General features: G+C 35.9%; 1 protein-coding gene across 2 annotated transcripts in view; it reads left to right on the forward strand.

Moving 5' to 3' along the window:
* LOC117405970 (sister chromatid cohesion protein PDS5 homolog B-like) overlaps positions 1 to 15704 on the forward strand; it is a 42136-nt gene that overhangs the window by 6847 nt on the left and 19585 nt on the right. For both annotated transcript variants that reach the window (XM_034923854.2, XM_059030483.1), the window contains exons 2-11: positions 8825 to 8956; positions 9712 to 9915; positions 10175 to 10261; positions 10763 to 10860; positions 11265 to 11391; positions 11773 to 11853; positions 14047 to 14187; positions 14305 to 14420; positions 14885 to 14979; positions 15438 to 15583. In XM_034923854.2, coding sequence (XP_034779745.2) covers positions 8849 to 8956; positions 9712 to 9915; positions 10175 to 10261; positions 10763 to 10860; positions 11265 to 11391; positions 11773 to 11853; positions 14047 to 14187; positions 14305 to 14420; positions 14885 to 14979; positions 15438 to 15583 — 1203 coding nt within the window. In that variant the 5' untranslated portion in view covers positions 8825 to 8848. The remainder of the gene's footprint in view (positions 1 to 8824; positions 8957 to 9711; positions 9916 to 10174; positions 10262 to 10762; positions 10861 to 11264; positions 11392 to 11772; positions 11854 to 14046; positions 14188 to 14304; positions 14421 to 14884; positions 14980 to 15437; positions 15584 to 15704) is intronic.

Here is a 15704-nt window from a genome sequence, read left to right on the forward strand (position 1 = left end):
TTTGCGTTGCTTCCATTGTGCAGTAGTCTCCGTACTTGTCCGCTATGCATTGGCCCCTAAAAGAGGTGAGCGCCTTCTCTGTTCACAACATCGCATTTCATTTTGAATATACCGATTTTTTTTTTTTTCTTTTGATAAAAACAAATCCACGCCTGGGTTAGTAGACGTCCTCTACTTTGAGCTAACTCTGAGGACACTTGCTTTTTAGTTGTGTGCGAATCATGCGGTTCATGGGGTGAAGGTTTTTCCACCTGCCAGCGAGTCCTTATCTGCTAGAAAAGAATGCTTAATATCCATCCCCCAATACCCACTGACATTATATTACAAAACATTTGAATAAATGCAATTATAAGATTTGAATAAATACCAAATTTAAATAAATTGAATACTGACTAAATCAATATTAATGTATATTTTTAATTTTGGCACAGTTTGAGGTATTGTTTGAGTGCTTACATTCCTTATTGGCTTCTATATCCAATACCATGGAGAAATCTATTTTGCATATTATTTTAAAGCTGTAAAAAAGCCTGTATGACAAGATGAAAATGTGTTGAAATATTCTATGAGAATCAAATAATTATCTGAGCTAATGATCAAAACTGGCAATAAATGTACCGTCGCCTCAAAACAGCACAGATTTGAATCTTTTGCTCGGTTGGTTTATTTCTTATGCTTAATTTTGCATCCTACTGCTACTATGTATCGTATAGAGTAAGAAACCATTATTATTATTATTCTTATTATTATTATTATTATTATTATTTATTTTTTAGCAGACGCCCTTATCCAGGGCGACTTACAATCGCAAGCAAATACAAATACATTCAAGTGTTACAATACAAGTCATACATGCACACCTAATTGAAAATAAATGCATTTGATTGTTTGCTGTCTATCAAGTTATTAGACTGCGAGAAGTTTGAGCTCTCAATTCTGCTAATAACATGAAGACTGAACTGCCAATAGTGGTAGTATTTTGCTTTTGTTTCATTTAGTTTGAGATGTAGTTACATACAGTAAATGTATTGCATGGATAGAAATTCCCTGTTTCCTCACATTTTCCACATAAAACTGTGGTCGAACACCAGACCTGCAATTTGTAAAGTGTCCCACTGGTCTAATTTCCCAGGAAGCCTTCTGTAATTGTAGCCCTGAAAAAGTGTTGCATGTTGGTTATTCCCCTGGCTTAAAACCAGCCAGGGCTCTGCAGGTTGAGGCCCCAACTTGTCTGTCGGACAGTCTTTGGTTGGAAGGAGAGATTTGTCCTACTTGTCCTCTTGGGTTGTTTGCAGTGAATCCAATGGCTGGTTTCCCGTAGCAACTAAAACCCTGTCAGCAAACATCTCTCATTACGTTTTTAATCCACTGCCGTGCTGTAAGTGTTGGTACATGTGCCACAGTAGCGTAGGTTTCTCTGTATGAAGTTGGAAACCTTGGTTTCAGCTGAACAGGAAACCAACAGAACTAATGTAGCATGTTGTTGCTGACAGTTGATTGGCAAAAGTGCAGAGATTAAGGAGCTGTCCAGAAGTGTCACAAATGTTATTTGCTTTCTTTAACATGAACCAGTGCTGGAAGTGCTCTGTAATGTATAACCAAGGATAGCAGAATGTCCAGAATGTCTTCTGGAAATTAAAAAATGGGGGGGGGGGGGGTTGTCCTAAATATTGTCATCAATGTAGTTAAAATGTGCAAGCTTAATACTACCAATTTTAATTTGAATACCCCTACATGCAAAAGGCTGGTATTGCAGCTGCTGTTTCACAAAACATGCAAAATAACCCAGTACCACAAAAAAATCATATCTGTGTAATTGATCCTTTCACTGACGCAATCCAGTACACTTTAAAAAAATATATTAAAACAATGCAGCTCTGTCCTCAATCTCCTCATGTTGGTCGTGCCCATTTCCAAAATACTCGTTCTGCTGTAGTTTGTATTGCTAATTATTGCAAAGAGCAAAAATACTAAAAATAAGAACAATTCTTCGTGGTGTTGTACAGAGACAGAGTACCGTCAGACTAACTGAACAACCTACTACGACTAGCAGGGTGGTCAAACGTATTTTTAGTTTCAAACTTTAAAAAATCTTAATGGATTTTATTAATCCGCTTTAACGTAACAAAGATAGCTGAAACAAAAACTTAAAAATAAATAAATAAAAAATGTAAACCATGAAAGTATTTTAACGCACAAAAATCTGCTCATTATTTAACCGAAAGTCCGTCTTGGATTTACTGTTGATGCTGAACTAAGTCCATACTGCAATAACGCGTACAGTACAGTATGTAGAGGAGGAGAGTGGCGTTTGATTCAAGTACTTGGAAATTGTAATGCTCAAGTACTCGCCTCGAGCAGTAGATCTCAAAAATCCCACTCCTACTATGAAAGACCTCAAACTTTTAATATCAGTCACAGTGCTCTTTACAATTTCAAAATATTGTGCTATTTTATCCCTGGTAATTACTTTTTCCAGAAGTGAAAGTATTTCCAACTTTTTTTCAATTGTAAGCACAATTTGCTTTCCTGTAGCCATTTTGCATTAGCGCTGTACAGTGGGTGATGTTCGTCTCGTCCTTTTTTTTTATTTATTGATTTATTTATTTATTATTTTTTTTAAACCATATGATTTTGGGCAAAGTTACTGGAATAGGTTCCTGTTTTCCTGTTAAATGAACCTTTTAAGAAACACACTATTCTAAAACCATTGTAGTAATTAAAACCATAAATATAAACATTTCAATATATACTTTGTACGTGTGTTTTTTTTTTTACTTTGTAGTTAAGTGTTTGCGATTTTGTTAAAACGTTATTTGCTTAGAAAATACTAACACAGGGCTATCGGTATCATAATGTAATATAAAGAGTGTGTGTATGTAGATATGTTTTAAATGTTCATAAAAATGTACCAAAAGCACATCTATTTAATATTTCAATGCCAATCTAATCTGGCATGTGTTTTTATTTGTGTGGTTGCTTTATTATATTTCTGCTAAAATATACACAATATGATAAATTGTTGCAAGGGATGTTGTAAATTTTCAACACAATGTTGGTGGGTCTTTGTTGGTAATGTAAGGCTTTTGTGATGATTTTGGATTTCCCTTCTGTAACACAAAATATGAGGCTGGAGTTCTACTATAGAGATGAAACCAACTTCAACTAACCTTCCCTCCTGGTATGATTAAATCTGGTATTGCAGTCTTTAACATAAGTTAAGTAAGGAGATACATGCCTCACCTTGATGTTCATATGTGACATGGTGGATGTAGGTGATGGTGTTGTACGTTGTCATGATCCTGAAGGTTCCAGTTGTGTAGTGTTTCGAGGGATGTACTGTGTATTGCAAACTTACTACTTATTACTACTTATTTTCCAGATTTCTCGTCTTCTTGTTGGAGTGTACAGGCTTAGTTTCCATAGCAACTCTTAGGTAGCCCTACTATTTTGTTTACTGTATAACCAGGGTTATTATTTCACTGACATGTATGTCATGCCCTGAATAATAAAGAGAAAATACTGAACATTGATAGCTACAGTCCAAGAATAACAAGTTACTCTGATGGACATTATCTTTCCAAGAAAAAAAAAAAAATGGTCCTCATTTTCTATTGTGCCACTAGTTATCCTGCAGCCTAATGTATTGGTAAACAGCCTTGAGGTTTAACATTGTTGTTTAGCATGTACCTACCAGCAGCAGTACTTCGGGGTTGCAGCAGAAATATTGGGTTTCAAATCAATAGGCCATTTCCAGTGATCAGCATTGTGACAAACCGCAGGAGTTTAAGACACGGAGAGGCTTTAAGTCATGGTGATATTATGAACGGTGAGCGGAATTTTGTCACCACGCCACTCGCATTCTCTGCACCATTTACAGACAATGGGCAGTTCAATTTTATATAGATATTTGTGGTATATACTTGTAGAATTAGCAAAACAGTACTGAGTAGCAGCATTCTGCATTTAAAAATGTAAAACCGCTGTTTCTGAAAATAGGGCTGTAGTTTGTATGTAAAAGTTCCTTGCACCTACAGAGCTTGAATTTCAGCGCAGGATCGCGAGAATCGCGCATTTTCCAAGTTGCTCTTGTATATCTGCAACTTTCAGTGCGGGAAAATCCTGCAGAGATATTTTAAGACACCAACCTACTGTATTTTTCAACCAGTTTAGAATCCCTGAAACGCTACAACAATCTCTAAGGAAGTGGGTGTCAGTGATGAAAGCACGAAGCCTCATTCTGAGTAGTTCTGGTTAAATAAATAAATAAGTGGTTCTGGATATTTTAAGTGCCGCGAGACTTTATTCTCTTGTACGTGATTCTCGGCCGCTATCTTTAAGGATTATAGAAACTCAGTACACTGCAGTAAGTAAACAGTTTTGAAAAAAAGATGATATTAAGTCTATCTAGATGTTTTGCAAACGGTGACTCGTTTTAACTCTTAAAACTCAGCCCCATTCAGTTTGGGGTGCCAGTGCACCGAATGTTAAACACATATTACTCGGGCACCATAAAAGCCACCTACCATGGCTTGTTTAAAAGTACAGACTCAGCAGCACTGCACAGGACCGAGATACTTCAGTATTCAGTTTTGCAAGAATATTATATTCTCTTGTATGATTTATTTTGTACTGTTGGTACTATTTTTTTTTTAAAGTATGTCACCTGTTTTAATAGCAAGGAATGGCTATTTGAAAAAAATATATAAATAAATATAATGTATACTGATACATAGGACGTGATGTGGTTGAAGGCAAAATAATTGAAAAATTCCTTGAATTGAAGAAAAATCTGATGGCTGATTTCATGTTCACGTCACATAAATGTTCTCAAATCACGTATGATTGTTGTTCTTAACTGTTCTTGCTCTTGGCCAGTGACCACGTCGTCGTCTTCACCTACTTGGTGAAATCCTCATCTAACCTATATTGCTTGGGGATTTGGCTCGATGCATACATATGTACAAGATGCAGCAGAAATGTGAAATTGATGTTTGCTATCCCATTTCATTATAAAATGTAAAGAGGGGAGAAATACTGCTCATTTTTCATTTCTTTAACCGGGTACTGTGATTTAAGGTTGGAAAATGAATTGCCTCCTGCGTTCTGGGTATAGAGTCACAGTTTTATGCCCTTGATCTTCTGGTGTAGCATCCAGGTGCCTAGAATGATACATCTGCAAAGTAGGAAAGAAATGCAGCAATGTTAGGATTTATGTTTATGCATGCATTCAGTAAAGCTATAGTATCTGTAATGACCATGGACAACTAATACACATGGTGTTGATCCAAAAGTGCTTTGACATTACATAAAAGTTAATGCAAAACAGTTATGCTAATAGTAGCTCACTTGAGTTGGAAAAATAGATTTATGCATGGTTTCTTTTATACATTTATGAATAGTCATGGGTTTCGACTTGTGACGTGTGCAGGTTTGGGTCTCTGATATATGCACTTGTCCAGTAATAATCTATGTCCTCCTTGCAGGCATGTTGTGGCAAGCAAACATATTGTACTGTAAACTTCAGAGATCTCCCAGCTTGCCTGTTATGCCCCAAAAGACTACAGTATGCTAATTGGAGTCGAGATACTTGAAATTCGCAACTGGAGTGAAGTTGTGTGTGTGTTTTTTCTTTTTTTGTGAGACCCTGTGGAAGGGTGATGGGCAATTCACTGACACACGGGAGACAGTTTTATTTGAAAACACTGCACTGGTGCCCAGTTTTATTATTTTAGATATATCTTTTAGCCCGCTGAGGGCGCTGTTGTCCGTGGCCTGAGTACTGGCGACGGTAAACTGGACCACAAAAATACCAATACTGGTAACAGTTAAAAGCTGGCACACTCACAGGTGCTCTGAAATAATAAATAACAAAAGTCGAAAGAAAAGGGAAAATAAAACACAGTAATAAAACTACACAATAAAGGTGCTGCTTATGCAGTGCCCCCACTGCTGCTAAGCCGGTCAGCTCGGGTCTCTGTCCTACGCTGTTATGCACTATACTCTGGGGTGGCCAAGGTTCCCCTTCAGTTCAGACATGTTCCCTTGGATACGTAACAATTTATTTTCTATATTTTCTTTCTCTAGGCTGGCTGTCTTCCTCAGCCGTGCTTTCCTATTTTGGTCGCTCGCTCCAACCACTGGTGTTCCTGCCTGGTCTCTGTTTACACTGGCCTTCTCTGCCAGCGTCTCTGGGTATTCCCAATCACGGCCACCCGAATGCTTAATCAAGCGCAGCACTTATGGGCCGAGCAATCCCCCAAGGCCCACCTCTCGGCCACTCAGAGAGAGGGAAAGCCCACACACCCTCTTCCCCACCTTTCCGTGTCACTGCCATGACTGACAGGCGGATCTACGAGGCTGCTGCCCCCTTCCTGCAGTCCCACGCATGCGCCAGATAGTCGGCACAGATCCCCCCCCCCCCCCCCTCCCCCTTTACAGACCCCTTTAACATCTGTTTCCAGGTTATGTAATTCCTAGTTATCTGCACCTAAAATATTAGGTTGGTAAATAAACTAAAGACATATCTTGCAAATCTAATCCATGTAGCTGATGTGTTTGATAGCCATGCTGTCCCATTAATAACCATGCTGCAGTTAATCAGATGACTTGTTTAACTGGAAGTCTGTCTGTTTGGCTTGTATTTCTTGGAATGTTGAAGAATAATCTGTCAGAGTAAAGTTTTTAGTGTGCGTTCTAGGTTCATTTTTTTGCTTGTAATAAAAAAAAAAAAAATGAATAATAAAAAAAAAAAAACATGAACTATTACTAACAGTATTATGATTTGAGTGTTTTCAGATGAGGATTAGGGCTGTGCATTGGCAGTGTCTTCATGGTAGGTACCCAGGCTCAAAATGCATCTCTTTTTGATAGTGCAAGTGTTTGGAACAAAACAGGTTTCAGTCAAGCAAGAATCTGCTTTACTTTTACCATTAAACAAATATTTAAAACAATTTCAAATAACAATAATAACAATAATAACAATACATCTCTACAATTGCATTTTAAACCAGATACTGTAGGTGAATGCTACTCTTGCATGACCTCTTTACATTACATTATTACATTTCTTAGCAGATGCCCTTATCCAGGGCGACTTACGATTATTACAAGATATCACATTTATACAGCTGGGTTTTTACTGGAGCAATCTAGGTAAAGTACCTTGCTCAAGGGTACAACAGCAGTGTAGGCTATACATAGTGTAGTAGATGTTCTCATACCTGCAGTGGCTGACATATCTGACGTTGCCTTCCTTAACTGTGTGGTGATGATGAAGATGATCCTAAACTAAGTAGGCTCTACTTTTAGATTTGTAACTACTGAGGTAGTATTTATACTGGCCCGGATATAATTTTATCTGGACATATATATATAATGTGTGTGTGTGTGTGTATATATATATATATATATATATATATGTGTGTGTGTGTGTATATATATGTATATATGTATGTGTATATATATATCTATATATATATCTATATATATATATATATCTATCTATATATATAATTTTTTATTTATTTGTCTAAGTGAAACAAAACATTTAATTAACGGTTAAATTCTCCTGAATTGTAAATACAAGTGTTCGCGCTAGGCCGCACCATTGTGCCAATGCCCCCTTGAAATAAAACATGTCCTGCTGAATTTCTCTTTTTTTTCTGTTTTCATTTTATTATGACTGTCTTAGATTGGGTACGCGGTGGACTACATTTTTTGGAAAGGGGTACACAGCTTAAAAAGATTGAAAACCCCTGTTCTAATGTGATTTGGTACAATACATATCCTCTACTCAGTGATACACCAGCATCACTGTGACACATTTCCCAATATTTTCCCCAAAAGTTACAGTGAGTATTGTAGAGACACCTTGGTTGTATCTACAGCTTTACAGTTTTATTTTTTGTTCTTCAGAAACAAAAGGTCAGTAAACTCTGGCATATTTAAAACAAACAAAAATAAGAAATGGTGTTTGGTTCTGAATCAAACATATTGACCCCCCTCACTGAAGAAAATGTCCCCGTAAAATTGAGAGGGGACCACATTGACCCTCGGTCTGTAAGTCCTGGAGCAAACACTGAAATACTATTATAGTATTCTACTTTTAGTGCTTTGCAGTAGTGTGTGTGTTTGCTTTCCAATTGTTTATATAAAGTTACTGAAGGGTCTTGTATTCAAGAAGCATTATTGACAAACCAGGAAGTGAGTCGAGTTAAAACTGTAAGATTGTAATCCTGTCTGCATCCAACTCAATTATTGATCTAGGAGTTATTTCTTCACCACAGGTGATACGCAGGCGGTAATGCGGCGTAAAATTTAATCTGTTACTTTTCACAATTCTCAGATTCAAAATGCAGTTCTGCATTATCTGAATCTTAAAAAGGTGGACATCCTCGCTTCAACACAACATAAAAACTGAAAACTGATGCGTTTTGAGTAGGGTTTATAATAAATCATATGCCCCCTCCCCCCCCGAATTAAACAAAAAATTCAAGCCCTAGTTATATAGTACTGTTCCACTGATATGGCTTAGTTGCCTTTCAAGCAATTACTCCAGGTAAAGCTGTAAATCAGATGTTGTGCAAATAAAATGTGATCTGCAATTCAAAAACCTTCTTAATCTCTGGTGCCCATCTGCTCCACACACCTTTTCTGACACGGTTTTTGCTCTTTCATTTGCCATTTTACTTTGGCCCTTAACTCCACAAGGAACACTTGTTCACAATCACAGATTAAACTGTGGGCTGTGTTGTAGTTTACTTCAATATTTTATTTATTTATTTATTTATTTATTTATTCATTTGTTTGTTTGTTTTTTTAGGGAGATTACAAGTGAGTGGTGACCATGGCTCACTCCAAGGCACGAGCCAACGATGGAAAGATTACCTACCCTCCGGGAGTCAAGGAGATCTCAGACAAAATATCGAAAGAGGAGATGGTTCGGAGGTTAAAGGTCAGTTAATCCATGTGCTGCGTCCTTTTAATGTTGGTGACTGACACTGAAATCCACAACTGAGAGGCCCTTACTGCTTAAGTTTATTTTTTCCCTCCATATACAATACAAATTGCAGTTCACCGTGAGGGGAACTTGTAATTGTCATTCCATCACCACCTCTGCAACTTCAACTGCTAATATCTCATGAACTTTGAGATGTCAACGTCATGTTTTCACTCCTCTGGACAATGTAATCGCAACCTTCACTTTCACCTGTGACTTGAGATGGTTGGCATGTTGTGGTTATGTAGACTTTTTGGTTTCCAAAGACGTAATACTTTGAGGTGGCTTAATACTCCTTTGCACAACTGTATATTATGAGTATCTAAGTCAAGTGCAGTCATGGGTATAGCACAGGTATTGGGGAGAGGTGTGGGTGTAACAACATTACATATTTGGTTAGTCTTCATAGAAATTTCATAGAAATGTTTGGTTAAGAGCACAAACAAAAAGCTTAGTAAGTAATGATTTGTAACAGACTTTTGTAAATAGAAGTGGAGATGAGTTTTAACTTCTGCAGTGCTTTATAATCTACTCCATGCATTGGCTCACCTAGGTTAATTGGTATAATGCCACTCATGGCACAAAAATCATGTCCTCACTTTTATCATGTACATCTTGGGCACATGTCCTGTTGAAATCTGAAGTGCACCGAGCTGTGGCTCCTGAGAACAGGAGAACAGAACGTTAACAGATGGGACCTTATTTTTCAGATGGTTGTGAAAACCTTTATGGATATGGACCAGGATTCGGAGGAGGAGAAGGAACTGTACCTCAACCTGGCCCTGCATCTTGCTTCAGACTTTTTCCTCAAACACCATGATAAAGATGTCCGACTGCTTGTTGCCTGCTGTTTGGCTGATATTTTTAGAATCTATGCCCCAGAGGCTCCTTACACATCACCAGACAAATTGAAGGTACCTTTTTTTATTGGTCTCTAGGTATAGCAAAAAGGGTCACATTTAGCACAGACCAGATTGTCTGAGGAATTTTCAGGGAGCCACTTGCTGGTAAATGCTGGCATGAGCTATAGTTTTTTTTATTTTTTATAATGGTTTCTTACTTTTCTAAGTTACATCTTCTACTGCTACCTATATTGCTTAATTATTACATACATACAAGCATGCATGTGTGATGTGTGGTTGTGGTTTTGATTTGTCTTGCTGTCGTTTGTAGGATATATTTATGTTCATAACAAGGCAGCTAAAGGGATTAGAAGACACAAAAAGTCCACAGTTCAACAGATACTTCTATTTACTTGAGGTAAGTATGTTTTGTATTCTGCGAACTAAGAACATTTCCATCTTCTGATAAATGTATGATTTTAAATGTTGGACATTTGAGAGACACTTTGAAAATATTGGCTTTCATCCTTAAATTATCCATCACATTATGCAGCTGGATAATTTGAAAGGAAATGTTATTTGTTTCAGAGGAAATTGAATTAACTAACTAAAATGTCCCTGCCGGTATTTTTTAAAACAAAAAAAATGTTGAAGCCAAATTATTTGTGTTGTAATAAATCCTTCAGGTTTAAACTTCAGGAAACTTGAATGCCTATGGAGCTTTAAAATGCACTTTTAATTTTGTATTTCAAAAAAATGTACTTCTAGTGGAAGGTATCCTATACTTGAGAGACATAATGCAATACACCATTGAATTATCATGATATAACGTCTTAAAAATTACTTCCTGTAATTCACCCTGGATTTGGGGTTGTTCTAAGAAGTGACATTCATTTTAAATGTGTATTAATTATCATAGAATATTGCCTGGGTGAAGTCTTACAACATCTGCTTTGAGTTGGAAGACTGCAATGAGATCTTCACACAGCTGTATCGAACACTCTTTCAAGTGATAAAGTAAGTACATTAAAACAACATATTGAATTGTTAACAGTTTCTATTGCATATGATTTTGTAAAACAAACACTCACAATTATATGTATAGTAAGTGATACACCCATATGTCCCTTCTTACTATAAACCATCTCAGCCGGTTGGGTTCCAGTAGATGTCCTCTAAACAGTACTTTTAGCTTTTGAATTGAATGATTTGTATTGCATGCGTATGACATCAATTTCAACTGGAATTTTTCACTTAGCCCAAAATACAATATAAAAATATACCCTAGGGTGCTGAATACAAGCTGTTGAAGACCAAGCTCCTTGAAAGTCACTCTGCTCTCTGGTGATTGTCTCGCATGTGTTGTACAGCACCCTATTTTAACTCCTGTAAGTAATGCCAATCTTTACTGCCTTTCCTAGTAATGGCCATAACCAGAAGGTTCACATGCATATGGTGGATCTGATGGGCTCTATCATTTGTGAAGGTGACACAGTCTCCCAAGAGCTTCTAGATACAGTTCTAGTGAACCTAGTACCTGCACATAAGGTAACTTCCCCTTCTCATTTTTTTTTTTTAAGTATAAATGTCAATGCTGTTGTCTTTTATGTTGTATGTTAGGATGATATCTGATTTTTACCCTGTAGCCACCAGCAGTTACTGCCTGTTTTTGGAAGGTTGATTACATTATGGTGAGCTCACATTTTAAAATGTGTTCTAAAACAGGTCTTTATGAAATGGGCATATTTTCAGTTTTCATGACCTGAGTTTGAACCTGGCTCGGGTCACAAATGAAATGAGTTTGATGATCTCAACCTAGACCATGTCACAAAACCCAAAGCCTCTATTTCTTAATATACAAATGCACAAAATCTGGTTAAACCTGCGAGTGCGATATTAATACACAGTATATATATATTTTATTTTCAGAATTTAAACAAACAGGCTTATGACTTGGCAAAAGCTCTGCTGAAGAGGACAGCCCAGGCTATTGAACCATACATTACTAATGTAAGTAATCCTAGCTATGACCAACTTTCAATTCTTCTGGGCTTATTATACTCTAAGATGGGATGGGTAAACAACTCTATAAGCTTCTCAGCACATAATACAGCCAGTGACAATCGGCTCAAAAGCATCAGTCACGTACAGTAATCTGAAGCATTCTTTGGATATATGGTTTTATTTACTCCAATAAAAATGGTATGTTCAAGTTATAATATGTTAGTATTGCACACAATTCTAAACAACTTGGCAAACCATTTTCATTGTGTTTAAGCTCTTTGTGGAAATTAATGGATGAATTCCTTTTATTGCTGTTCAGTTATTTTGACCTGAAATGTTTCAAAATTACCAAAATAACTGCTTGCAAGTGGAGCATAGCATGCTTTGTTTATTTAAAATAATATATATATATATATATATATATATATATATATATATATATAAATGTATTTATTTATTTTTTCTTAATGTACTGTAGAAACTGCCTTGCCAACACATCACTTATAATAATGGTGGAGGTACGGTTTGGTAACTGATCTGTGCTTTGTCTGCCTTGTGTGATTTTATTTATTTATTTATTTTATATATATATATATATATAAATATATATATATATATATATATATATATATATATATATATATATATATATATATATATATATTTATATTTTAAGCCTGTTAAAATAATAGTGATTTTCAGCATCTAAACCAGGTTAGGTTGGAAGTAGTCTTTCATGGTGATAATGTGGATTGCCCCCTAGTGGCACAAAGATTGCACTTGGAGGTACCCTGAATTGTTTTAGAAGTTAAGGGGCTGAAATTAACGTTTGAGGAAAAATCTGGGACTTGCCATTGTAATGTTCTTGAAGTTGTGTACCACTGATTAAGTTATGCTAGATATTAGTATTGAGCTGTAGAAATAATTAAGAACAAGTTAAATACAATTTAATAGATTGTTTCCCCAAGACTTTTTTTTTAAAGTTGTATTTAAATTAAATAAGTATTAATTAACTAAATATTAGAATTAAACAGACCAGAAATGACAAGGCACCCCTGCTTATTCTTTATACATTTTAAAATCCATTATATTGCATCTGATGACCTGTTCTGTGCTAGGAATTGATGCATCAGTACTTTAAGGAGACTTTAATATTGACCTCCTAGACATTGTGTTTTGACTGAAATTCCCCATGGTTCTAATTTAAATGTCCATTTTGGAAGATTCTTTATTTTGCAAATATTTCCCAGCTTGTGTCATAATTGCATATCATGTTAATTAAAAAAAAAATGTACATAGAGCTGTTGGAATAAATCCAGAAAATATTACGTAATGTTAATTGCTGTGATTTTATAGTTATCACATTTTCCTGTAGAAAAGATACATATCTTTTGTGTAAACCATTTTATTTTTTTCAAAGCTATTAACAAACAAAATGTACTGATTGCTCCTTGAAGATATTTCATTGTTACACTCCACTTCAGTAGGCTGTATAAAGAAACGCAGAGATGTTGAAAACACACGAGCCGTAGAAAAAGTTGTGATTGGCTAGTGGAGAGCCAGAACATGACACTGCTTTTCCAGTAACTCCCATGTTTTCAATGACCATGTAATCGTTATTACATCTTCAAGTGCAATGCAGGGACACTACAGAAGTGCAGAAATGCAGATATCTTAAGATTTGTATAATAACTTTTCTGTTAATGTAATAGCCAAAAAATGCCCCAAAAAATCTAATACAGTTTGCATTTAACATCAAGGAAGATTAGAGATCTGTGAAGTGATGGAAATAGAAATTTATTAGAATTATTTTGCTGGTTCTGTGTAGTTTCAGGACAATAATCCAAATCTGTTTCTGTCTTCAGGTGTTTGTGTTACATACTGAATGGCTGTAGTTTGATAATTACAAGGATCACATGAATGCATATTTGTTATTCAAGGTTCAATACTTGGACTACATAGAATAGGGTGCTTCTGTATTATACGAGAGCAACAGAGGAGATCTAAAGGACACAGTACCAACCATAAACTGCAGGTTGAGTGCAAGAACATCATCATAACTAAAAAATTCATCCAATCAGCTGATTTGTTTTGATATTAAAACTTGAAATCCTCAAACTATAGATTTTGTACAATGTTTTTGCAAGATGGACTTTCTAACTGCATTGTCCAAGTGGTTCTTGTTCTTCTGTCTTACAGTTCTTTAACCTGGTGCTGATGCTTGGAAAGACCTCTGTCAGTGATCTATCAGAGCACGTCTTTGACTTGATTCTAGAGCTGTACAATATTGATTGCCACCTGCTGCTTTCTGTGTTACCGCAGCTAGAATTTAAACTAAAGGTATTTTATTTGTGTTTTCACTACCCTACCTTGCTAATTTTGTATTGGTTTAAACAGTTTCACCACATTTGTCCTGGTAATCTTCATTCAGTTATATAATATATATTTTATTTACAGAGCAACGATAATGATGAACGTTTGCAAGTTGTTAAGCTGCTGGCTAAAATGTTTGGAGCAAAGGATTCTGAATTGGCAGCTCAAAACAAGCCCCTCTGGCAGTGTTACCTTGGAAGGTAGGAATTGTTTTTAAGCATCCATACGAGAAGAGGTGTGAAGTTTTTTAAACCAACCCACCGCAACTGCTAATATTTTTTTAGATGCCAACTTCATCTTTTCAGTTCTCAGTTTCTCAAGAAAATTTCTTAACAGTACCATTTACTTTTGAACTGTGAAACAGCTGAAATATTTGTAACATGATGAAGACCTAATTCTTTGAGATATTGCCTTCTTACTTCGCTAGCTCAAGTTTGATCAAGAGTATGCCCCTTTAGAGTAAGATTAGTAGTATAGAATAAGCTGAGGTAAATTCTCCTGATCACCCTTCTCCACCCCTAGACTAAGTAATTGGTCTAATGAATAGAAACAAAATAGATTTTGAACCTCTGTCCCCTTTATTGGAACAGCATTTTTAAACTTGTATTTGAATGTTCGATCTGCTCTGTAATCTTTGTGTGTCACTTGCACTCCCTTTCTACAGGTTCAATGATATACACGTCCCGATCCGTCTTGAATGTGTGAAGTTTGCAAGTCACTGCCTTATGAATCACCCGGATTTAGCCAAAGATCTAACAGGTATGTAGATAAACTTTTTATTTATTTATTTATTTATTTATTTATTTATTTATTTTTATTTAATTAAAAACCAGCATGAATTGGCTTCAGGTAAGTGTTAACTTGAATGCATATGGGTTGCCGTTCAGGTGGTGCCCCATCTGTACTAATTGTATATATCTTACTAGTTGTATGCTTAAAAACAACACTGTTTTACTTCATCCATATCAATGAATATTCCTTCCTAAAAATGTATTATAATTTTACAGTTTATCCAAGATCTTTGAGAAGGGGGTGTCTACCTACCCTCCTGGACCTGAAGGATTGTAAAATGCTTAATATAGTCCATCTCAAGTTTGTAATGTGCAACACAGAGTACTTTTATTTATTGAACCAGCTGATTTTTAAATGTATACCCTTTCACTGAACAGATACATTACCTGTGTGTGTTTTAATACAAATATGATACTGTCTTACAGAGTTCTTAAAAGTGAGGTCCCATGATCCTGAGGAAGCCATTAGACACGATGTCATTGTGTCTATTGTTACTGCTGCTAAAAAGGATCTCTCGCTTGTCAATGATCAGTTGCTTAATTTTGTAAGAGAGAGAACATTAGACAAGAGGGTAAGATTTGTTTTAAAGATCTTGTAATACATACACAACACTACATTTTAAACAATATGTTTTTTACAAGTGTTTTCCTGTTGTGTTTTTCAATTGTTTCCAGTTTTATGAAATTGCTTTT

The sequence above is a fragment of the Acipenser ruthenus genome, chromosome 9 (assembly GCF_902713425.1).
Source record: "Acipenser ruthenus chromosome 9, fAciRut3.2 maternal haplotype, whole genome shotgun sequence".
Lineage (NCBI taxonomy): Eukaryota > Metazoa > Chordata > Actinopteri > Acipenseriformes > Acipenseridae > Acipenser > Acipenser ruthenus.